Below are 25,827 nucleotides of genomic sequence, written 5' to 3' on the forward strand. Positions count from 1 at the left end.
TACTGGGGAATATGTGGAATGCCTAGTATCTTCTTCTGTCATCAAAAATACCACACTACTAGAGCACTGTTTACAGACTAAAACTACATGTCCAGAATTATTTACAGGTAGAATAAGGCACAATACAGAAAGATTGGCAAGGTGCTAATACAGAATAATAACCAAACTTGCACTACACAAATTGTTAACTTTCCTTTTAAAAGGAGTATAATCTGTAGTTTTTACAATTCTCTCTAAGCTTTTAGAAATACAGGGGTAATTTTAAACTTCACGCAAGGGTGGTAACCTGGTGGAGCGGATCGTGCACCCATTGTAGAACCTACCTGATTTTCATCCAATTGCAACTGCAAGCTCTGATGGTAAATGCTTATAAGGGGTTAATATTGTCCCTCAGCTTTGCGAATAGAGCATAGAAAACCATGACAAATTTCAAGGAGAACAAGGATATTTTACTACATGTAGAAACAGTCTCTGAAGATTGTGTACAACAAACATAGTCCCCAAGATCTGAGTAGAATAGTTTCACTCAACAATGCAGTTATGACCTAGAGATTATAGGGTAAAATCTCTTGTGCGCTTCCACTCAGAGCCCCACCCGCCAGGAACACATCGGGAAATTGTGTGCAAGCAATCCACAATTTTCTGTCCATTAATTTTAATCCCAGCAGGCAAAGCTTCACGTCAGGATTGTGCCAGTGGAAAGCTTATCCTTATGTCTCCTCTTGGTGGTGTTCATGTCCTCGAATTACACTGGGTTTTATACCTGATAACAGTAAATTACAGTTTTAGACAGTCATCACCAAGATAAATTGATATAAGGTACTCCTGTAAAGGCGGGGGGCTTCCATATAAACAAATAATGGGCTATGTTTTGTGCAAAAATACATTTAGGTCAGACATTCACATTAAATAAGTTGACAAAGGCTAATTATCTACAACTAGTTGTGTGTATTGGCCAACCACTTATGTAGAAATTCATATTCAAACAACATTTTAATATTGATTTAGCCTAACTTTAATATCATATAGACAATTTTTTGTTTTGTTACTATGTTCTCATGGATTAGATTCTCTATTGTGCCTCAATAATGTGCCTTACCTCAAAAGAAGAGCCCCTACTGCGCTGGTGTAACGCCCCAGTGCAAACTGTTATTTTGAACAAACATCATGATCAAAACTGTTCTAGTTACAATTGTGTTTTGCAACAAGTACATATCAAAAACAGTAGTTAGTGAAGATTTGCAATCTAAATCACATTGGTTAAAAATAATCAGAAAATAAAATACTCAGCTTGTCAGTAATTCTGCTTTTAAGAAGGTATCTGCTTATAATTTCAGGTGACTGATGTGAAGACTTCGAGCCTCAGGGCAGTGGTAAAGCTAACAGAACCATTCCTTTATGAGTCTGAAACATATTCTCTTAACACAGAGGCAATGGAATGTTTCCTTGAGGCAAAGGAGCACCTTGTGCCACTGCAAGAATTATATGTGGTGTTTGATGAGTCAGGAGAGTTTGACCAAACAGCCCTCGCAATTGAACATCTCAGGTAATAAATTTAGTGAAAGATTTATGTTTTTTTTTAAAACCACATATGAAAATTTAGAAAATTGAATATACTTGATGAGTCTCTCCCTTTTGCCTCATGTGATTACTGCCAAAATGTTAGGTGTAAAAAAACTATGAATAATCTCTAGCTTGTTGACCAATAAAACAGACATGTTTTTAACTTGTATGATGAGTATCTGTTCAATTGTAAAACAAGCTTCATTGTTCACTGGCAAAAGAAGTCGCAAATCAAGCAGCAAGATGAAACCCAGGAGTGGATTGGTGTGCCAGGAGAAGCAAGGTTGGAACTGAGCAACAAGGAATAGAAAGGCCTGGGTAGTAAGTGCTAGAAAAGATGGAGGGTGATAGTAAGATGCCTGGAGAGGGAGCAGCAGATGATGCTGGACAGTGTTATGCAGGTGTGATTACAACTGGCCTCCTTTTGCACGTTTGCTGGTTTGTAAGTGGGAATCCTGGCAGCTGAAAGAAGCTGAAAATATTTTTTGTCTGTTTTGTATGTGGCTTTATTTTTACAGTGAAAAGGAATTGGATGTTATGAAATAAAATGAACTTTCCTTTCTATTGGTTCTGAACACAAACAGAAAGCTAAAGTAGAGATTTTAGATGGCTGGACATTGTGGGGTAAATTTTCAATGGAACCTCTTCTGGAAGAAAGAAACATAATAAGAAATTGAGCATATGCCCAATTTCTAGACCCTGTGATTTTCTGTCCATTAAAATTAATAGATGGGAGAAGCGTGTGGGCTGCAAATTGGGCACTGGAAATCTAAAGACAAAAATGTTATGATATATCAAGTGCCTGTCCATTTTCATTGAATTTTCCTTACTAGATTTGTAAAGAGTTGTTACACTTGTCATTGGTGCTAAAATGAACAATCTTAAGGAGCGAGGACAACTCTGTTTTCCTGTTCTCAGTGGGAGGGAATCCAAAAGTAGTTTGTTATTCAGGATCAGTGTGATTGGTTAATTATATATTGTTTTGATCAACTATTTTGGCCAAAGCCAAGACACTCCAAGGCTTAGAACAGATAATTCCCTGTATGACCATTTCCACATCAGTGAAAAGGATCTGTCCAGTTTCAAGTTTCATAAATTATACGTCAAGGATGTGAGAGATTATTGGCTGAGTGTTTTTTTCAGTTTGAAAAGCTCACCTGATCTAGGTGGATGATGCTTCCTAGATATTCTCCAATCACCTGGCAAAATTTTTACCACTATTTTAAAGCCTACATTTATTAAGGATGTAAATCTATAGCTTTTATTTCACCATGGATTTTTCTTAGGTTTCAGCAATACAAAAGATTATTAGCTGACCTAAATGGAGGCAATATCTTTGAGGTCAAAGCTTGTTCAAATACCTATAACAGAACTGCAGCAAGTAGGAACCTTAAGACTGAATAAAACTTGCGAGGAAACCTTTCTCCTGGGACTTTTCCTAACATTACTTGCCCAATAATCATATGAATCTCCATGGTAAATGATTTCTCCAAGTGTTCTATATGGTTAGTTTAATGTTTTCAGCATCTCTCTCATGCATGTATTTATTTATGTATTTTAAAGTTTATTCCAATTGGTTACAATTAATATAAATTGCTTGATATTTTGTAGATTTTTCTACCAACATATCTGGAGAAGTTGGGATGAAGATGACGAAGATGATGATTTTGATTACTTTGTCAGATGTTGTGAACCAAGATTAAAGCTGTAAGTATATTTTGCCAAGGTTTGACATGGGTGACCATTGGCAAATTGAGAAGTGCTTCAGCATTTCTAGTGTCAATATAATTTTCTGACTACTCAGATATCTCAAATTAATATGGAACAGTATTTTCTAGAAATGCAGAGATCTTTCTGTAAGTTCTGCATCTGATTCTAATAGAAATCACAAAATTTGGTTTTGCTAGGTTTAAATATGTAATTACCATATAAAGTGATAACTTCACTATTGCCCTGATTCCAACATATCAGAAATTAATTAACCAAGTTGTGAGAGACTAGCATTCCCAACTTAAAAACACCTCTTGTAATGTACAGCTAAAATGATACAAATGCAGTGCAATGGTACGAAAAACATAGTATGGCACAAACATTCAGCAGCTAATGTAGAAACTCTGAAATATAATTATTTTAAAAAGTAAAACTTAAAAAAACTAACCTATAAACATGATCAGTTATTTAATTATTACTGAAAGTCCTTACCTGTAGTCATTGTCCACCTTATAAATGTTTTAAATTTTAACCAATTTTACTTAAATGTATACCTGTCAATGAAATTAGCTGGCCTAGTGAATTTTGGTATGTATGACCGTCATAATTCATTCATGGCTACATTATCAGTATATTATGAGATCCTCCACAACCATTTAGCCTAAATCTCAACCTACCCAGGGCCACCTATAATCCTTTATTTCACTGTACCATTATTCAGTTTCACTGTTCATTTTGGCTGCTTCTTATTTGGCAGATTCCTGACACCAGATGGTGCTCTAAGCAAACTGAAATCTGACAAAAAATTTATTTCTAAAGCCATTTGATTAAAATGGGTTTTAATATTGTTATTAATTGAACTTGGGGAACTAACAATGTTTTGATTGTAATAATGTTACTGAAATGCACAATGTTTTCTCTAAATTCTCACCAATTTTCTTCCTTCCCGTCCTCTGTTCAAAGTGTTGATTCCTTGTTGGGGTGCATTTCTCCAATACCATTTGCTTATGGTGCCTTGTCCAAATGCCTTTATTCATATTAAAGCTTTGACACTGAGTTTTGGCAGGCTATTTCACAGTGGGGGCATCATGCATAGGTGTAGTCCTGTCATCGGCAATATCCAACAGCAGTTGCTGGCTAGCAGTCAGGTGCAGGAGCTATGGCCAAGTTTCCCTCCCCAATGAGGTGCTGAGGCTAATCATAATGCTCCCATGGCTGCCCTGACAAAATTTGGCTAACTCCACAAAGACTGAAGATTGCATTTGGTCTTGTTTCATTCATCATCCCTGGGTCAAAATCCTGGAACTCCCTACCTAAAAGCACTGTGGGAGAACCTTCACCATATGGACTGCAGCGGTTCAAGAAGGCGGCTCACCACCACCTTCTCGAGGGAAATTAGGGATGGGCAATAAATGCTGGCCTTGCCAACGATACCCACATCCCATGAACGAATTTTTAAAAAAAAATTATATGGTTCAGCTCCTCACTGGATGAACTCACGGCACATGTCCTTATATTTAATCAGTACTGCAGGCGATGGCAACCGAATTTCATTCTTGATCAATCAACATAGAATGCCTCATTGAAATACAAAAAAGAGCTGAAACAGAACTTTGCCATTTTCACTTGGAATCTTTGAAACCTAATAATTGCACCAGAATTAGAACTGGATGTATCTGTGTCCTGAAATATTTACATCATGTCCAAATTAACTATAATAATTCTAATAAAAAGATTGAAAATATTCAATGCTGCAGCAGTAGCCTTTAGAATATGGTAACGGAGTGTGATCTGGGCTGGTTACAAAATTAAGGTTGCACCTCTAATGGAGAAAGCGTTCACTTTTTTAAAAAATTCAGGTACTATGATATTCTTGAAGATCGTGTTCCTGCTGATCTCATTGCTGAATATCATCGGCTGTTGTCAAAGTGTGAGGAGACATATAAGGAATTTATAAAACTGAGAAATAATATTTCTACCAGCGATTCTGAATCTGAATCTGAAGTGAATAATGTTTCCATGGTGGAAGGAGTTAAACTTTGTGAACAATTGGAGAAGCTTAAATATAAACTTCGAATAATGGAGACCCCACTTTATAGGTAATCCTTACTTTTTTTTCACTCCTATTTACAAACAATACCTCATGCTTTTCCTGTTAGATTTTGAAAGTCCTGAAAATTTGCAATTATTCTAAGCTATGCATTTTCTTTCTAAATTTTTACCACAGTTGAAGCTTTTTGTAAAACCATATTTGCCTATGTCTCGCAGTATATGGACTTATGTTTCATTTGCCTAATTATATGCACATACTATATCCCATAAAGAGAGTGGTTTGAAACAAATGTCTATTGTAGTCAAGGTTTCGGAGTCATCTTTGATTTTTAAAAAAATACTGAAATCCTGGAAGGATGGATGAAACTGAGTGATAATGGTTGGGGGAAATATAATGGAGAAATTTGAATGAAGCGAGATGAAGCTGAAAATCTGATCCTAGTTAAAAAGATCAATAACTTTAAGAAAAATTTATCTTTAGGTACGTGCTACGTCAGGATGGCTATGGATTGCCAACGAAGCAGGCTAAAGGAATTCGTCCTTCAGGTGAAAAAGTTATTCATGTTGTTTCAAGCTCCATGACCATTAGTCTACTGCAATCTCTGTTGAGGGAGAAATTAAACCAGGACTACGTTATTCAGGAGCAAGTGCTAGAGGTAATGATTTTCATTGACCGTTAATGAATGAAATATTTGAATGAAACCTTTGAGTTCAGTCCTAACACAATCAAAAATACAGTCCTGAGACACAGCAGAGTGGACAAATTTGTAACCTTTAATAAACAAACATTTTGGCATTACAAGAAAAAATGGATGTTTGCAGTATTTTATTCACGCAATTAATTATTTTTGAAGTGCAGTGGCTTGTTATGTAGGCATGTTCACAACCATTGTACGCCAGCAACATCACAAACAGCAATGAGACAAATGGCCAGTTGGTCATTTTGGTGGTGTTGCTTGAGAGAGGAATCTTAGCCAGGGCAAGGGAATCTCCCTCTCCTTTTTTTTAAATAAAGCCATGGGATCTTTAATGTCCAGCTGAACCACTGGTGCAAGCTGATGGGATCTTGTTTAACATATCCAGAGGATGATACCTCCAATACAGTGCTACACTGGAGTGCCAGCTAGATTATGTGCCCTGTGTATGTGGCTTGAATTCGCAACCTTCTGATCCAAAGCCGAGAGTGCTATCAAAAGATCTAAACTGACCCAGCTTTGTCCTTGCTATTAAGTTTTCATTTAAACTTTTGTGGTGTAAACTTTGTTAAACTAATTGGTTTAATGCAACATTAACAACTTGGAAAACTTTGTTGTGTGAACCAACATAATTTTTAAACTAGAGTGGAGAGAGTCTGGCGATTTTTTTTTTACAAGAAAAGCACAAATAGCTCTTTGAGAGATTGTCTAATACTTCATGCAATGCTGGCCCCTCTGATCATCTTTAAACAGATTTATGAAATTTAGGGGATACATGAAAATCACCCAAAGAGTTAGTATAACTAAAGTTGAAAGGAACAAAGAACTGCACGACCATGGTTTTCCTTACCGATAAGAATCTAAAGATTGCCAGTGTAGGAAAATGCTTTATATTTATATGAAATGTATATCTTGAAAGTAGGGGTAAAGGTTTTACTGTTACTACTTTTGTCTCTCTATCAGTTTCACAGTGACCCGCTTATAGCAGTAAATGCCTGCTATGAAGGAGATGTTGTTGTCATCTGCCCTGGTCATTACTGTGTGAATGGCTACTTCAGAATTGCTGATTCCATTCAAGTAGAAGGTAGGGGCTGGAGGAATGAAGTGTGTACATGTTGCACCTTCACACAGGCTTTCTTATCTGTGAACTAGGGGAGGGGAAGAGTGATATTTGTCAACGCAAGCAACATTTACCAACTCGTTTAAAAGTTGTGGTGTAACATATATTCCTGTTTTCGTGATGCTTAGGCAGAGGTCTTTCAATGAGACTATTTCAGTTTGAATCTAGTGATACCTGTTTATAATCATCTTTGTGAATTAATGCCTTCCTTGCTGGTCTAATACAAATTCAAGTCACCATAGACTGAAGATTTGAAAGATTTACATTTTTATAGTGCTTTATCAAATCTCTTGGCCTCCTTCTCAAAGCATTTCACATGAATTACTAAGACTGGTTTTATTCTAATTTAACAACCACAGTCAAATATGAGTAGTATTGAGGCGGTGGGGGTTAGAGAGGGACATGCTGCTTAGAAGAAATTGAGTTAGTGTGCATTGATGGCAGAGGCTGGAGGAAAAAATGAAGAGGGAGCAGAGTGGGCAATGGCAGGGAGATCAAAAGGCTTGGATCCGAGTGGTGGCCACTAGGCATGTGATTGGACATGGAGGTGGAGTCTTATTTAACATGATCAAACCACGAGGAAAAGGCAAAGCACACATCTTTTCAGTAGAATCTTGGGAATTGGAGTAAAGAACAGAACTTTGGGAGGAGAGGGCTTGCTGTCTAATTTCAGTAGTGATTGCGCTGAACTAACAACTGGGAATGCACTGTGACTGAGTTGGGAGTGGGGCAGTTGAAGAGATGGAGAAAAAGCCAGCTCTGATGTTGGGATATTAGAGATTTAGGGATCTGCTGGAGGTTCCTGCTCTGGTGTTGTTTAATCTTATTCTTTCTCTTTCACATGCAGACGCAGGCACACTCCTATCAAACTGAATAGGAATAAATCATTTGATATTTAGTAGAGGGTATTTGCATTTTATAAGAATGCTAGTGTTTGTAAATCCTTACAGATTAGTAGTTCACCAGTATAGAGAGCAGAATAGCAAGACCTGGAGACATTTTGTGCTTCAAACAATACTTTGTTACCCCAGAAAACCTTTCAGTAGTTTTTCACAATGCATGTTGTGGTGATGTCTTGGCATTTTAGAAAGTGTTAATATCCTACAAATCTGTTGCAATTTGTTTTCCACCAAATCATGAAAATATTTCACTTTGTTTTCTCCCTGTGCCTAGGGTATGGACTTCCTGATGATGTAGTGCTGGAAAAAGAAGGTAAAGGGGACACCTTTGTGGATTGTACAGCCAGTTGTATAAAAATATCCAATCTGAAATTTATTCAGCATGATGCTACAGAGGGTATTTTATGTAAGTACAGTATAATTTCCTATTCTGAGAGGCAAAAAAGCCTATAAGAATTAAAATAAATTTCTAAAGACCTATATTTTTATAAATAAATTAATTGTTATTAAAAACCCCTTCCTTACTATTCTGCTCTCCTTATTACTGATACTTTCTTGTGCTTTACTGTAGATGCATCAGTTATTCTCACATCTTCAATATCTTGATACCCTCATCACATTGTCAGAGTACATGTCTTTTGAGTACCAACTCACCTAAATGTGATTTAAATATACATTGGTGCTCATTTGTATAGTTTTGGGGATGGCGTCGTTTGTCTGCCCTGTCTGCATACTCAGCCCTGATGCCAGAGGTGCAGTAGCAACCAAGGATGCGATTGGTCACAATAAAACAGGCAGACTTCCATCTGATCTGGCCTGGCTAGCCTAGATTTTTGCAATTAATATATTAACTCCTTACTTGCTGGGTGTGTAGTAAGAACTTGTGCCTTTTACTAAGTTACAGCAGGCTAATGATAAAGGTCCTAAATTCTGGTTTCACCTTTTTGAAAAATAAGCTTTTATTTTTATAATTTTTTAGGAAATAGGCTTAATGTACTATTTAACCACTATTGTTAATCCAATGTTGGATAAATTAAATATTTTCAATGCATTAATTGCAATATTTTTTACTTCAAAAATGAGCGTTTATTTTCATGATTTCAGCATGGTTGCATGAACAGCTTGTAAGATGTTTTAAGTTGATTGATTTCTTGGGATGAGAGTTAATGAGACATTTTATTACATCTCGTGTGCAGTTATTAAACTTTAATGTTCAGTAATGAGTTTGGCATTAGCTTCTGATTTGCAGGTTGTAATCTAGAGTGCACAGGATTTCTCTATTTGCCCTACCTGGTGGTTCTGTTTCACACTCTTCTAAACTTTTCCACTGATGAGCACTCTTTCACTGTTTCTTGCTTACAAAAGTGGTCTGAAGATTTAATTCCCTTTGTCACAATGCAAGAAAGAACATAATTTAACTACTTGCTGCTGGGTGTGCATAAGAACTTGTGCCATCCTTTGCTAACTTACAGAAGCTAATAAAGGTCCTAAATTCTGAATTCTTACAATACAATATCATAAACTGGTCGAAAATGCTACAGAGATTGAAGCAGATCAGAAGCTTTTGTAATAGAGACTGTCTGATCTTCAGGTTGAAAAAATCATGGTTTCTTCAAATATCTGAAGAGCAGCTTATATTCATAAAGTTCTATTTTTGGGGAATAGGCTGAAGTTTGGAACTGCAGCAGGTAACTAAAACTATATACTGAGTGAGTCTTTGAGGAGAATTGGAGATATTGTTGGAAAAGTGGGACTTTACAATCCATTTTCAAATAGCAGGATTAGTTGGGAGCAAAAGGCAGGTTTGGTAGCTGAAATTGCACATTAGAAAGATTTTCAGTTCATCAAAACTGAAAATTGTAGGATGTTTCATTGCTCGTGTTTTGATACTTGATGGAAAATTCAAGAGGGAATACTACTGTAGCTACAACAAGCACAAACCATCAACGCGATCATAGAATGATATAGCACAGAAGGAGGCCATTCAGCCCATTGTGCTTTTGTCTGTTTCTACAGCAGAAAACAACCCAGCTGGTGTTTTCTGGATTTAGTTCAAGCTTGAGATACAGCCCCTGCTGGTAACAGAGAGAGAGGGAGGGACACAGGGGGAATGGTAGAAAGTAAAGGGCGAATGAGAAAGAGGATAATGAAAGAGTCAATCAAAGAGTGGTAATGAGAAATGGAGTAAATGAGGTTAAGAGGCAAGTGGAAAGAGACTGAGAAAAATGAAGTACTTTTGTCTAGTTTTGGTTTGATGGCTATCTTTTCAGATCAAGTGATATAGTAGAGCAAATTATCTTCCTGTGTTGAGTGGTATTGGATCACCTGGATGTAGTGAATACACGAAAAACAGGTGTGGAGGAATGAACACCCCTAACGTTTCCTGTCCATTAGTGAAAATGGAGCAGCCTCCCTTATGGGCGGTATTCCTTCCGCCTATATTTGCTGATCCAATAACTCCAGGAAGAGGGAATTCTACCCAAGGAGTTTAATAGCCAGTTAAGTCACACTCTTGCACTAAGCCAATGCAAATTCCATGTTCCAAGTTTTGTCAGTTACAGGCTGGAAAGAAGAATGATGCAAACTTACTTATGATAATGTGTGATTGATTGAGTTTGTATATAATTGTTCCTGTTTAAATTTGAGTGACTCGGTATGCAAAATCCAGAGATTCCTGATAACACTTTTCTGGGATTTAAATAGTTTAAGATCTCATGGAAATGAACAGGTTAATTTGAAACTACCAAGAGGCAGTTTAGATTAGAACAGATTCTTTCAGGAGTAAGAAATTTATGAAGACAAGAAATAGAACGCAATATAATATTATTTGCAAAAGGTTAGCTTAGTTCTTAGAGTTGTAATGTTTTAGAATAGTTACAGCACGAGGCCATTCGGCCCATCGAGTTCGTGCTGGCCCCTTGTAAGAATATTCCAGTTAGTCCCATTCCCCCGCTCTTTCGCTGAAGCCCTGCAGATTTTTTCCCCTCAAGTATTTATCCGAATCCTTTTTGAAAGCCACAATTGAATCTGCTTCCACTGCCTTTTCAGGCAGTGCATTCCAGATCATAACTACTCGCTGCGTAAAAAAGTTTTCCCCCATGTCGCCTTTGGTTCTTTTGCCGATCATCTTAAGTCTGTGTCCTCTGATTCTCGACCCTTCTGCAAATGGGAACAGTTTCTCTTTATTTACTTTACCTAAACCCTTCATGATTTTGAACACTTTTATCAAATCTCCTCTTGACCTTCTCTGTTCTAAGGAGAACAACCCCAGCTTCTCCAGTCTATCCACGTAATTGAAGTCACTCATCCCTGGAACCATTCTAGTAAATCTTTTCTGCACCTTCTCTAAGGCCTTCACATCCTTCCTAAAGTGCAGTACCCAGAATTGGACACAATACTCCAGTTGTGGCCGAACCAGTGTTTTATAAAGGTTCAACATAACTTCCTTGCTTTTGTACTCTATGCCTCGATTAATAAAGCCCAGGATCCCATATGCTTTTTTAACCACTTTCTCAACTGTCCTGCCATCTTCAAAGATTTGTGCACATATACCCCAGGTTTCTCTGTTCCTGCACCCCTTTTAGAATTGTATCATTTAGTTTATATCTCCTCTCCTCATTCTTCCGGCCAAAATGTATCACTTCGCACTGCTCTACGTTAAATTTCATCTGCCGTGTGTCCGCCCATTCCACCAGCCTGTCTATGTCCTCTTGTAGTCTATTAAGAAATATAAGAAGTAGGAGTAGGCCATATTGAGCCTGTTTCATGATTCAATAAGATCATGGCTGATCTTCGACCTCAACTCCACTTTCCCGCCCGATCCCCATATTCCTTTAGAGTCCAAAAATCGATCTATCTCATTCTTGATTATACTCAACGACTGAGCATCCACAGCCCTCTGGGGTAGAGAATTCCAAAGATTCACAACCCTCTGAGTGAAGAAATTCATCCTCAGCTCAGTCCTAAATGTCTGGCCCCTTCTCCTGAAGCAATGCCCCCTAGTTCTAGACCCTCCAGCCAGGGGAAATAACCTCTCCGTACCTACCCTCTCAAGCCCTCGCAGAATTTCATTCTTCTAAACTCCAAAGAGTATAGGCCCATTCTACTCAATCTTTCCTCATAGGACAACCCTCATCCCAGGAATCAATCTAGTGAATCTATTGCACTGCCTCTAGGGCAATTATATCTTTCCATAGGTAAGGAGACCAAAATTGCACACAGTACTCCAGGTGTGTTCGCACCAAAGCCTTGTACAATTGCGGGAAGACTTCCTTACTCTTGTATTCCAACCCCTTGCAATAAAGACCAACGTACCATTTGCCTTTCTAATTGCTTGCTGCACCAACATGTAAACTTTCTGTGTTTTATGTACAAGGACACCCAAATCACTCTGAACACCAACATTTAATAGTTTCTCACCATTTAAAAAGTATTCTGTTTTTCTATTCTTCCTTCCAAAGTGAATAACCTCACATTTCCCCACATTATACTCCATCTGCCATCTTCTTGCCCACTCGCTTAATCCCTTTGCAGACTCTTTGCGTCCTCCTCACTGCTTACTTTCCCACGTAGCTTTATATTGTCAGCAAACTTGGATACATTACACTTAGTCCCTTCATCTAAGTCATTGATATAGATTGTAAATAGCTGAGGCCCAAGTACCGATCCCTGCGGCACTCCACTGGTTATGACCTGCCAACCCGAAAATGACCCATTTATTACTATCCTTGTCACTGTTTATTATATTTCCAAGTTTTGTGTCATCAAAAATTTTGAAATTGTGCTGTATACACCCAAGTATATATCAAAAAAAGCAGCGGTCCTAGTACCGACCTCTGGGGAACACCACTGAATACCTTCCTCCTGTCCGAAAAATGACCGTTCACCACTACTTGTTTCCTGTCACTTAGCTTGTCACTTTTTTATTATTTTCCACTTGGAATTAGGTGGAGGTTTTACTGTAAATATGACTTATTTATTTTCTTGTTTGGACAAATTTATTTAATTAAAGACAATGATTTTAAACCTAAAACAAGGTTTGAAGGTGTGATGCTATATTTGATCGTGAAAAACAAAGCATATGAAGGTATAGAGTAAGTCCAGTTGCTAAAAACAATTAACAGACCAGGTTTTCTGTTTTGTTGTTCCAGGCACATTAGCAAAAGTGTACCTTGATCTCAAGGCTAAAATAGAGACTCTTGGAAGTATTGGGAGATGGGACATAGCCAGGAGAATGATATCAAGTATGAACACTGAAATAATCTGGAGTAACAAGGTAGATAAGACCCAAAAATGTAACTGAGAGGAAATAAGGGGGAGAAAGACGCTGAGAGGTTATAGATGAAGGAAAGAAGAAACATAGAAATCAAGAGAGAATTTATGAAGGAGATAGAATGAGAAAATTCAATCCAGATTTAAATAAATAGGTGGAAACTAAGTATGTCAAAAATTAGATTGATAGGCTAAGTTTCAAGACTTCTTCCATGGTTTGCTTGTAGTTACACTGAGAGAAGTTACGAGCATACTACATTTGAAAAGTTACATTTTCTTTTTCTGCTTCTTGACCTTTTAAAAAGTTGATCATCTTTGGTTAGGATTTTGGTTTCCTCAGCACTTCTGTACATAGACTGCCTTTTGTCTGACTGACTGCTCTGCATTGCACGTGAAATTGTCTTGATCTTGCACGTATGAATAATATAGATAGATTGATCTTAGTTCTTGTATTACATTGTTAAAAAGCAACCACTGGGAAAGCATGCAGTTAGTGCGGGTAATGGGACATTCCTTAAAAGGCATGTACTGGCATTGTTGAATAACCATGTTAAGTTATAAAACCTAGAAATAAATTGTGAATCCTGGTATTTAAATCTATAATTTGCTAGAAGAAAGAACTTGGATTTATATAGCGCCTTGGATGACCTCAGGACTTCAGCGTTTCACAGCTAATTAAGTACTTTTGAAGTTTAGTCACTGTTGTAATGTAGGGAAATGCGGCAGCCAATTTGCACACAGCAAGGTCCACAAACTGCAATGAGATAAATGGCCAGATAATCTGTTTTAGTGATGTTGATTGAGGGATAAATATTGGCCAGGGGACCGGGAGAACTCCCCTTTTCTTCGACTAGTGCCACGGGATCTTTTACATCCACCTGAGAGTGCAGACGGGGCCTCATCCGAAAGACGGCACCTCCGACAGTGTACCTCTCCCTCAGTACTACACTGAAGTGTTAGCCTAGATTATATGCTCAAGTCCTGGACTGGAGCTTGCACCAACAGTCTTCTGACTCCAGCAACTGTGCTAGTACTGAGCCAGAGCTGTCACATAGATTAATACAGCACAAAACATGTTCATTAAAAAAAATCAATAAAGTGTTAATATGTGGAAAATTAGATAGTCTGACTTGTGGAAAAAATTAGGCAATATACTGATATTAAGTGTGCCATACATGGAAAATATGAACAATTTGATATTGTAGCCATGATAAGTGATTTAATCTGGGAAATGTTATGCTTGAATTTGGACTGAATTTAAAGCTTGTCTGGATCAGGAATTCTGTGTAATGGCATTTGATACATTTAGGTTCTATGGTTGAATCAAGAAGCAGATTCATTAAAAGCTGGCAATTAGAATTTTCCTACCTTCTCTTGCACAAATCAATGGCTGCTTTACAGACTGTGTTCATGATATTTTAGGAAAAGTATCATTCATGTGCCTTTCACATTCAGTACTTGTTTTATTCAAAGTTCCTGTTTAAATCTCATTGTTTCTAATGTCATTTTGTTTTAATTTTGAAATCTGCTTTCCTTAGTAAAAGGGATAATGATTAGATACTTACTGTATATTGTGCAATGTCTTTTGATGATGGTTAGCAATTGAAATCAACTTCTTTTTGTCATTTTTTCCAATCGACTTAATTTACTGCTACATAGGTTTCTGGTTTCCCAGTGCTTCAAACAGCAGTTCTCGCCTCCTGGTGGCGTGCTACACTGTGTTGGATGTATGCTTCGGCTAAGACATTTTGGGAATTAAGCCCCCAGCTAAGCAAGTCAAATCCATCAACAATTCAGGGCTAATTTTAAACTACATGGCATGCTAAAGTTCCCACCCATCCCTCATACCTGAAAGTTGATTTCCATGTTAGGCACTCCTAATACTCAGACCAGTACAACAAGTACTGTCAAAAGCAGAAGCTTCTGATCGTTTGCTGCAAACTGAACCTATAAAGCTGTTTATACTGCTGGCATAGAAATTAAAATGCCTACTTTATTGTAATTTTACAGTGACTGGTACGCTGACATTCTTTTATATATGTCTTTAATGGTTTTCTTTTAAACAATAAAATGCTTTACTGTTTTTTTTTTAAGATGTTCCCACCTGTTTAAATAGAAATTGCCACAGTTTGAGCTTATATGATTAAAGGGCAGTAAAGAAGTTCTCAGTTTCTATTATTGAAGGAACATTACATTATGGCTCCACTAAAAATAATTCAGTTTTAAATCTCAATGTTTTTCGTATAATATATCAAATAGTGCTCACCATTAAATTGCTGTCCATTCACAACACTAATAATTTCCTCTTCAATTTTATTTACCCAATTGTAGAGAAATACTCTGAGAACAATCAGTTTTGCAAAGTTTTTAATTCTGTTTACAATAAATTTGGACACTGAATAGTGTGCTGCATGACCATTTGAGGGAGGAGGTGAAACTTCAGCAACTTTGTACTTGTCCTTTGAGACAGAGAGGCATCTTTGGACGCCCCATTCTCGTTGTGATCATAGCACTCACGAACTAAAACTCTAACAACTGAAAATACTTGGACAAATTTTGTGGTTCTATTGCTTTTTGCAAATAGTATACTGAATCATATTTGTTATTAATCGTTCAGTATTTGTATGATCATTCCAATAACTTGCCGCACGAATTATTGGTTTTTAGAAAATAAGCTGACTTCAGTAGTGAATCAATAGACAGTACAAGTATCAGCAGTATAATATTAAGTTCTTTATCCCATAATTCTTGCTGCTTCTAAATGGTGAATCTGAAATATCCAACAATGTACACAGACAAATTTGCCATAATAAGTGATTGTGATGTGTTCCGAAATATTGACTTTAAGGTTAGTTGCACAGTGGTGATTTTTAGGATCTAAAATATTTTTATGGAGGGGGGGGGATGTTTGTTTTTAATTATAAGAATTCCATCTATAGTGCTTTTTTTATTGTTGATCGATTATCAGTTCCACCTTAGCTGCCCAAGTTTCCAGATGAGAACACAGGATGATTTTTTTTTCTAACCAACATACAGGTCAAAGACTAACATTTATATTGGGTGTTAAGCAAATGTTAACAGCAAAACTAAAAGAAAACATTTAAAAAGGCCTGTCTAGCTGTTGCACAGCTAGTCTGAAGATCATTGCTACAATATTAAAAAGCAGTGACAATTGAATGTTAGAGGAACATCTGTTTTTTAGTGTAATCTTTGCTATGTACTAAAATATATCTCAACCTTTTTTTGTGTTGACAATCTGATGTCATTTCCTAATTAGTATATTTTGTCTCATAATAAGTACAAAGCAAACTACACTTAAAACACTGAATATTATTCTGCATAATCAGTGAAATATACAAAATCTTCAGGTTATTTAATTTAGATTATGCTGAATAAAGTAAAACAGTCTAAAATTCAACTAGCAATTTATTGTATTTTAACAAACTTTAGGTGTCCGTAAGGGCCAGGCAATTCTGGAGAGTTGTGTACTGCAATGTGACACAACAGGAGTCGTATTGAGAACCTCAGCAGAACTGCATATGAAAAATTGTGACCTGTATGGAGCAAAGGTACAGTCTAATTTCAAAATCTTCAGAACTATAAATATGATATTGATCTACATAAATACTCAAACAGGGGTGACAATCCCTAGAGTTGTAGTTTGTTTTGGCTTTCTGCATGATGACATGGTAGATAATCAGATTTCAGCGTGATTAAAGCACTCGACTGTGCTCTGAACTTGATCTAAATGCGTCTAAATGTATATTCGTTATTTCTATAACTAACCAGAAGTCTAAATTACATACAAATCTCAATTTTTTGCGTTGGTAATTTACATAATTGTTCAGGAAATACACTTTTCCATGCTTTTCAAGAAATTGCTGCTTTACAATTTTAGCACATCTACTTATGCTGGTTGTATGCACTATTCTATGGCTGTAGACTAGGCATGATATAAAGGGGTGTGATGGACTTACTTTGGCTGGTAGGATGTGTGTAAGAGTGATGTAGATTGATCTTCGTTGATTTTCTCCTTTCCCTCTTGGTAATGCAAAACTGGTAAATGCTGAGGAATAGATTGCCTGCTCTCTCGGTATTAGAATTATGTGGGGAAGCCAAAAGGTATTAATACATTAATTTTCTTGTGCCCATTTTTATCAAAAATTTGGATTTTTACATGTTTTTATTTTTATAACAAAGCAGACCCAAGAAGCAGTTGCAATTTATTTGTTTCTTGAAAACTCAGCTATGGATTTTATTTGTAACTTTTTTAAAGCAGCAATAGTATTTTTAAATGTGAGGAAATTAAGTATGAATAACTATTAATCAATGTGAGAGGTAAATCTAGGGTTATAACAGGCTTTCAGGTGAAGAGAGCAAAGGTTAAAGTTTTATTTTGTCTGATTTTAAAGTGATTTTCTTAAAGATTTTTATCTCTTAAAAGTACAGAGGAACCTCCATTATCGGCACTATGATTATTTGCCAGAATTTTACAGGTTAATACTTTGTGTGATACATTGAATTTACATTGCATTTCTTTTGTTTCTATTTCATCATTTATTTATTTGTTACATACTTGTCTTTATTTATGTGCCATGGATATTGCAGTCCCATATAGTAAGACCAAAGTTTAGGTGCACTTAATTATCTCCACTATAGTAGGGATTGCAGTGCTACCAAATATGATTTACTTTTGATCAAATTTAACAATGATTTCTACCAAATCATGCTCCATAGAAATTTAGCACAACATAATCTGCTTTGAGGCCTATTCTGTCTCTGAACTGCAGAGCCACAACTGCTTGCAGATTAGCTCGAATTCGTACCATGCAAAAATGGTTTCTGACGTATTTTTTCTCCACCTATACCTGAACTATAGTTTCTCTGCACTTGCCTTGAATAAACTGTAGACTGTACAGCAAAATACTAATGAAAACATGATTTTGTTTTGAATAGGAACAGAAATTGAAATAATTTTAGGAAAATTAACATTGTCTGATTGATTTAACTGCAGTTCTAAAAGATTAGAGCTCAGCATACCCCAGGAAACTTTCCTTAATTAGAAGTTGGAACCTCATTAAGTACACAGTCTTATTTCCTTTTCAGAGTTCCATTATTGCTAAAGAAATAGTTTTGTGACTACAGTGTATATCTTAAGCTGAACTCAGTGATCTTTGCTTTAATCTTAATTACTTTAAATAAATGTGATTTTAAAATGGCATTTTCACTTAGCAGTGAGGCAGTAGAATATTTGTTCATAATTAAAATCATGTTAGCAATTTTAATCAAGTTATTTGAGGCAATACAAAATTACATTTTTGAACTAAACTTGTTGGCCCTGAATTTGCTGTAGCCAGTCAACGAACAGCCCTCACCGTTAGTTAAATTTGCCCTTGTCTGTTTAATTTCCGTGAGATTTTGCACTGGAAGTTGTTGGAAATGGGAGTATCAATTTCTTGTCTTTGTCAGCACTGATTTCTGAGATTATTTTCTCTAAATTTAGAAATTTAAGCTGTAATGATCATCAGGTCTATCAAGCCTACCACATCCAGACATCGTAAAACTACATACGCAAGTCACCCACTCCTTAACCACGCTATCTCCTGGGAGAGGCAAAGAAATGTGAGGTCAATTCAGGATAACTGGAGAAGTTCCTACAGCAATCCAACATAATCACAGTGAGCTAGCAACTTACCTTCTAACTGGAAGTGCCCTTTTCTCTCAGGAACTTGTCAAGTTCTCTTTTAAAGGACTGTTGCAATTCTTTGCCCCCCACATATTTTGGCAGTTTGTTCCAGGACAAAACATAAAAATAGTTCCAATTTCTGAAGTTTGTTGCATTTCCTGTGGAAAAATCTTAAGTTAGTTGTTCTAATGATGGACATCAGCTTGATGTATACAAACTGCACAAAAGTTCTGAAGTATAATTTCATCATAACCATCATAGTCGGTTAATGTCTAAGTAGGTTTCATATTAATGAGGGCAGTGATTGACTCAAAAAATTCATTTTTCAAGAAATCGCCAGAACGTGTTTCACATGTTGAAGCTGCACTTCATTAATGAGGTACTTCGTGCAACAAATTCCCAATGAAGGGTTTAATTTTACCTGTAAATTACAGGTAAATCTAGTTATGTACTATCATTGAGGGAATTATGGTTTCAGAAATATATTGCTTTATCCAGCTGCAAAGCATTCATCTTGATCCAATGTTTTATGAATTGTATCTTTCAATTAATTAAGATCATTTTTATCTTGCAGATCTTTTCAGAAGCATTCAGTTTTTAACCCTTTCACAGTTGTCTCAAAATTACATTGGTTCTTGACATCGTTATTTTTGCCAATTAAAAGCACTCGTATTTTGTCCAACTAAAAAATTAAATTTGGAAGGGAATGAATATGTTTGAAATTATCATGAAAGGTCTTTGTGAACAATTGATCTGTTTAATGCTACCTCATTACCTCTTGCTTTTCTTCAGATTTCTTTTGAAATGGGAAGGAATGAGTGAGCTTTTGAAAATTAGAGAAATCCCACCCTCCAACTTAACATTGTAATAGAAGTCTGTTTAACACAAGTGACTGTAAAACTATCTGGCACGTAGTTTAATTCCAGTGGTTAAAGTAAGAACTGGATCGCAAAAAGCAAAAGAACAAAAGGTTAGGGAAATGTTTTTTTTCAAAAGTCAAAAAATAAAGAAACTGGATGAAGTAAATGAGAACCCAGAAAAATAACAAAATTAAGTTAGGTGGAACTCCCTAGCTGCCAGTATTCATTGAGGCCAATGCATTTAGGCATATATTACTGATATAAAATGTAATAATGACTCTTACAGTGCTAAATTATTAGTCATAGAAATTTGGAAAGAAAATGTGTGAATTAAAAGTTTGGTTGCAGCTAATGTGTGAAATTTGCTGTTGTTGTCTTTTGGATGTGCGTTTCATGGGCGAGGATTAAGGGAAAACACTTTCATTTACATAGAAGATTAACAGGAAAAGGATAAAATTGTTGTGTTCAACAGGGGGCAGGCCTTGAAATTTGCCCTAGCAGCACGTGTGAGCTGTTTGGCAATGATATACATCACTGCAAGGAGGGAATACTCATTAAGGTAAGCCCAATAGTACTTAGGAATTTGAACAGTACAACAGCAGTAGCAACTGGCATTATATAGTGCCTTAAATGGAAAAAAAATCCTAATGCACGTCACAGAATAGAAATAGATCAGGAAACAAATGCCAAGCTAGTAAGGGTGACCAAAAGTTTGGTCAAAAAGATAGGTTTGGAGTAGATTATTAAAGGTGGAGAGAGAAGCAGAGGATTTGGGGAAGCAGCTCCAGGGTTGAGGGGGTGCACAGAGAGGCTTGGCAATTAAACAGTGGAGAATAGAAATATCTTCATACAAGTGGGGACACTATTGAAATGATGCAGAGTAATTATAGCAAGATATTAGTATTACTTCTAAACCATGCTATAGTTAGCGTAGAATGGGTCAGTGCTGTATTTAGATTGTATAGTTGGATTCATTTTTAAAAAATCTTCATGGTGTATCTCAGTTCATGTTTTCAAGCAGTGTGGTTATATATAGTTTTATATGTTCAAATAATTTCTGTTACTGGTGAAATGTTTACACTTTTGCTAAATGGGAGTTAAATATTCTAGAGTAAATTTTCAACTTGCCGCTTGGGCTTAAAACTTTCTTTGCGGATCGGCAGCCTGTTATAGAGACAACCTAATTTTCATATCCATTCATTTCAATCGGATGATTCCTATAACAAGTGGCGGATCTGCAACGGCTCTTTTGCGCCCTGATGACAAGTTGAAAATCTATCCCCTTGTGTTTTTTTTTAAATACCCCATTCAAATATTTGAACCTGCTGCTGAAGGAATTTCTTTTACTGATCTTTATAAGTAGTAAACCTCCCCAGGGCTCCATCACAGAGATCACATCTAATGTGGGTGGAGGAGGGGGAGAGAGGAAACAAGATGCACATATATCCATACTATGCTTGATAATGGATTTTACCATGTGTAAGAAAACATCCTACATCCTGTACGTGTGCATAAGAATGCCAAGGTAACTCATTTGTACTTGAAACTTGTTGCAGAATTTCATGGAGCAACTATATGACGTGCCAAAAATAACCATGATGAACAATCTGATTCATAACCATGAAGACTACGGTATCACAATGGCCAAATTTGCAGTACACTTTGCAAAAAAGAAACCTCCTTTTGCAATTATAATTCAACCCACAAGTAAGAGGAAAATAATTCTTGTAACTTGGTTTATTTTGTGTTAAATTTGTTACATAAGTGATTGAATCAGTTTTAAATTATAAATCTACAATGAATAATCTTTGAATGTACTGAATGGGCTGGCGGTGCAATATTTATATATTTTAGTGTAAAATGCATTTCATACACAAAGGAAATGTTGGTGACTTTTCCTCCGTCATAAGGTCAGGAGTGGGGCTGTTAGTTCCATGGTGTTCAGCTCCATTCACAACTCCTATGATTATGAAACGACCTATATCTTGTATACAGCAATACTTGGATAATATCCAGGCCTGGACTGACAAATGGCAGGTAATATTCATGCCACATAAGTGCTGGTAATGACTGTCTTGAACAAAAGAGAGCCCAGCCATCTCCCCATGACCTTCAATGATACCACCATTGCTGAGTTCCCACCCCACCAGCCCCATCAACATCTTGGAGTGTCACCATTTATGAGATGCCGAATTGGACGAACCATAGCAACACCATGGCTACAAAAGCAGGCCAGAAGCTGATTTACTTCCTGACCCCTCAAAGTCTTTCCGTCGTTTACAGCGCTCCATTCAGCAATGTGATGGAATACTCACCGGATGAGTGCAGCTTCAATGGTGTCAAGCTTCTTGAGTGTTATTCAGGACAGAGCAGTTTTGCTTCATTAGTGCCCCTGCTATAAGAATCAACAACTATCCCCTCCATCACTGGTGCACTGGCTGCAGTATGTGCTATCTACAGGATGCATTGCAGCAACTCATAAGGTTTCTTCGATAGCACCTCCCTCCCCATGACCTCTACCATGAGGTGTACATGATCAGAAATGGGTCAAAATCCTGGAATTGTCTACCTAACACTATTGTGGGAACACCATCACCACAAGGGCAACTAAGGATGGCCTTGCCATTGTTGCCCACATCTGAAAACAATTTTTTTTTAAACTTAGATCTGTCTAAATACAGTGTTTACCAAATTGCTGTGCAATGTTCAAATAGTTTTGCTATTTTGCAGAATGTTTGTGTGAATTAGAAACTTGCGTTGGTTATAATTTGGTGAATTTTTTTTCACCTTTCCCCAGTACCAAGTTGATTTTTGCAGAAATTGAATATTCAGGTTTTGTTAACTGGAAATATAAATTGAACTACTATTCACATCCAGTGCGAAAGCCAGCTCAGTTAGTAAAGAGAATTAAATCAATAACGCATTACTATGGCACTCTTTATCTGAAGCCAGAAAATTGTACAATATGCAGAAAAAAAGGCCTTTCTATTTATCTTGCTGACTTTCTATCCTTTAGGTGATGCAGAGCAAAAACAAAATCCACAGAGTGACTTCAATGAACACAATTTGGAGTTAAATTCTGGCTGTTGTGGAACACAAAATATACGTCATTTATTAATTGAGGAATGCAGTCCTAACAAATATGAACAAACTGTAGTACTGAATCCTACTGACACTTCTGAATGTGATGAAGCTGTAACAAATGAACTAATTTCTACTTCTGCAACAAAGAGGGAACAGTCCAGAAGCAGATTAAATGAGACAGCAGACTCTGCGGTGAATGACTTAATGTCACAAGAAATGTTTCCATCCATTGTGGGTAATCATTTTAAGAAAAATGGAAAAGGAAGTTTTGGAATTGTGTACTGTTAACTCCATTGTCATGTATATAAACCCTGAAGTATGAAATGCATTTGTACATAATTTTAAAAGCAGCTGTACAACTTAATACTTTTCATCAGCCTGAAGTTGTTGGTTGTACATTTGTGTGTGTAACAGTGTACTTAATCAGGTTTGTCCTCATTTCAGCTCAGAACCTGCTTATTCCATTGTTATGTAATTATAGCTGAATTATTACCAATTAGTAATTGTGTAACGCTGAAAGTCATTTAGAAATACATCTCCATAAACTGCAGAAAAACACTTGTTGCTTTGTCACAATTCAAACAGCTGTGTAAAATATAACTTCTAAATATCATGTAAGGTTTATAGTAGTGGGTTATGCTTGGTGTTTATGATTTTTCACACACCACTACTGGAACTATTTTCTAAATCCCCAAAACGTCCAGCTATTGAGCAAACCATTGGAGGCCCCCTTCTTCATCGCCCCCCAATACCTTGATATGCCCAACAAGTCAGCAGTTAATGACTGCTTTTCCAACCACAATCTTTCTTCATTCATTTCTGTCCCTTTTATTTTCACCATGGAATCTATCTTGATTCTTTCCTCACCTCGACTTTTCATTCTAGTTTAAGTCTTATAGAAAATGAAAAGCTCACCGTCCAACCAACACAACTCATTTGTGGCTGTCTGTTTTCCTGTCAGTCCATGGTTTATTTTCCATTATCCACTTTGAATAATTATCCTTTATTTAATATACGTGCACCAAGTTGTGAACTTTACTATTTATGTTTATATTGAATGAAGAAAGATTCTTGATGATTTTACCAGGTGAAATCATGTAACTGCATTAATATTGAATTGATACCCATTTCACTATTGTATAAAGTTCTTTTTATTGTAAGGTAAAGTTGAGAATAAACACAAGAATACATATATTTTGTGCAGTATTTATTTATGCTATTATATTTGCAAATGGGGCTTATTTATTTTGCATTGTCAACAGAACTTTAACTTTTTTATCTTCACTTTCTTGCTTTTTTTTCAATCCTTGCCACTGCCAGTTGCAATTAATGACTAATCTTTATTGATTTCATTACCGAGACCCTTATTCCAAACAAAACCTAATTACACTGCAAGCAGTTTTAATTAAATATCTAATTGGCTTCCTTTTAGATTACAAGCAGTGATTTTTATTGGTTTGTGATAAATTTAGTTTTTCCTTGAATGTGAGTTTAAGAGGGAATCATTGATATTTCAGGGTGGATGACTAGTTACTATTTAATACTTCTATCACACTTATTTGTATTAAAGATTCCAAGTGTATTGTGTTGGATAAATGTAACATTAGAAGACCACATATTACAGAACCTGGGGCCAGGGTACTGCTCGGATTTACACGTGTTAGGTATAAGGAGTTAAGAGCTATAGGCTATAGAGGAGATAAGATGTTTTTTCCCAAAACATTTCCATGTAAAAAAACATGTAGCGAATTACTCGAGAATAGAAAGAACAATTTATGTTCAGTGGCGATCAATACCGTGTACCAATTTGGAAGTTTCCTGTTGCTATAAGTGTGCATCAACATTCCACTGACCAGGAAACTAGAACTTAACTTGAGCAGGCAATGTGAAAAAGAGAGCGGAAATAGCTAGCATCCTCAGAATAATGCAGAGAAGAGCGGCCTGTGTACTTCCGAATTGCTGCTATATTTGTCAATAGAGGACGCTTAATCGATTAGCAGCATCAAACAGAGGTTTAACTCCCCCGTCCCCACTTTTTTTCAATCCTTGCTGTTGCCAACTACATTTGTTGTTTTCTTGTTTCTGCAAAAGCCACCAGATGACTTATTTGCTTGTAAACTATTTTGTTCAAAGTAATTTTTCTTCCCCCCAATGAAGCATGCATTAGAGTGTTTATAGAACCCAAATATGACAGTGTGCCAGTTGCATGTTAAAAACTACACACTCCATTTCAGAAAGGCTATTCAGTTCAGGAAGATTTTCTTTTATATCCAGTGGATTTCCCGTGGTGATGCTCACAGCAAGTCAGAGGATAGGTTTTCTTTCTATCTGTCTTGGCCATCTTGCTGTTCTTGTTTCTCTTCTTTTCTCTCCTCTGCATCTGTCTCCTTTTCTATCTTTTCATTCTCTTTTTCTATCTGACAGATTCTGGTTGGTCTCTGCCTTTTGAGGTTGGAATTAATGGGTACATGGCAGATTTTGAAGTATGACTTGTGGACAGAAAATGAATGCCATACACACGACTTTTAATATATACCAGCAGTTATCTCGTAACATTACTCAGTGAGCCAGGGGCATTGATTTATCAGCATCAGGGACAGCCTTAGGATCTGGGAGCTTTGGGGTCTGGCATTATTGGAATGTGGTCTCAGAATCTAACAGTACTTTGAGGTGGATTGCAAGAGGGTCCAGTAGTTCCAGAGGGGAGTTCTTGAAACATCAGGGCAAGTCTTGGTAATGGAGATCAATGCTTACAGAAACAACAGTGACTACACTTCAAAAAAAAAGTAATTCATTGGCTGTGAAGCGCTGAGGGGCATCCTGAGAACGTGAAAGGCAGCATATAAATGAAAATTTTTGTCTTACTGGGAGAGGGGTTCTGAGGTCT

The 25,827-nt window shown here is 36.6% G+C and overlaps 1 protein-coding gene across 1 annotated transcript in view; it reads left to right on the top strand.

Moving 5' to 3' along the window:
• shcbp1 (SHC SH2-domain binding protein 1) overlaps positions 1–24,119 on the top strand; it is a 33,071-nt gene extending 8,952 nt beyond the window's left edge. The window contains exons 5-14 of the mRNA XM_067997480.1: positions 1,338–1,546; positions 3,175–3,270; positions 5,133–5,372; positions 5,807–5,981; positions 6,984–7,104; positions 8,314–8,445; positions 16,761–16,879; positions 20,329–20,415; positions 21,413–21,563; positions 22,873–24,119. Coding sequence (XP_067853581.1) covers positions 1,338–1,546; positions 3,175–3,270; positions 5,133–5,372; positions 5,807–5,981; positions 6,984–7,104; positions 8,314–8,445; positions 16,761–16,879; positions 20,329–20,415; positions 21,413–21,563; positions 22,873–23,228 — 1,686 coding nt within the window. The 3' untranslated portion in view covers positions 23,229–24,119. The remainder of the gene's footprint in view (positions 1–1,337; positions 1,547–3,174; positions 3,271–5,132; positions 5,373–5,806; positions 5,982–6,983; positions 7,105–8,313; positions 8,446–16,760; positions 16,880–20,328; positions 20,416–21,412; positions 21,564–22,872) is intronic.
• The last annotated feature ends 1,708 nt before the right edge of the window (positions 24,120–25,827 follow it).

Source organism: Heptranchias perlo, chromosome 16 (assembly GCF_035084215.1).
Source record: "Heptranchias perlo isolate sHepPer1 chromosome 16, sHepPer1.hap1, whole genome shotgun sequence".
Lineage (NCBI taxonomy): Eukaryota > Metazoa > Chordata > Chondrichthyes > Hexanchiformes > Hexanchidae > Heptranchias > Heptranchias perlo.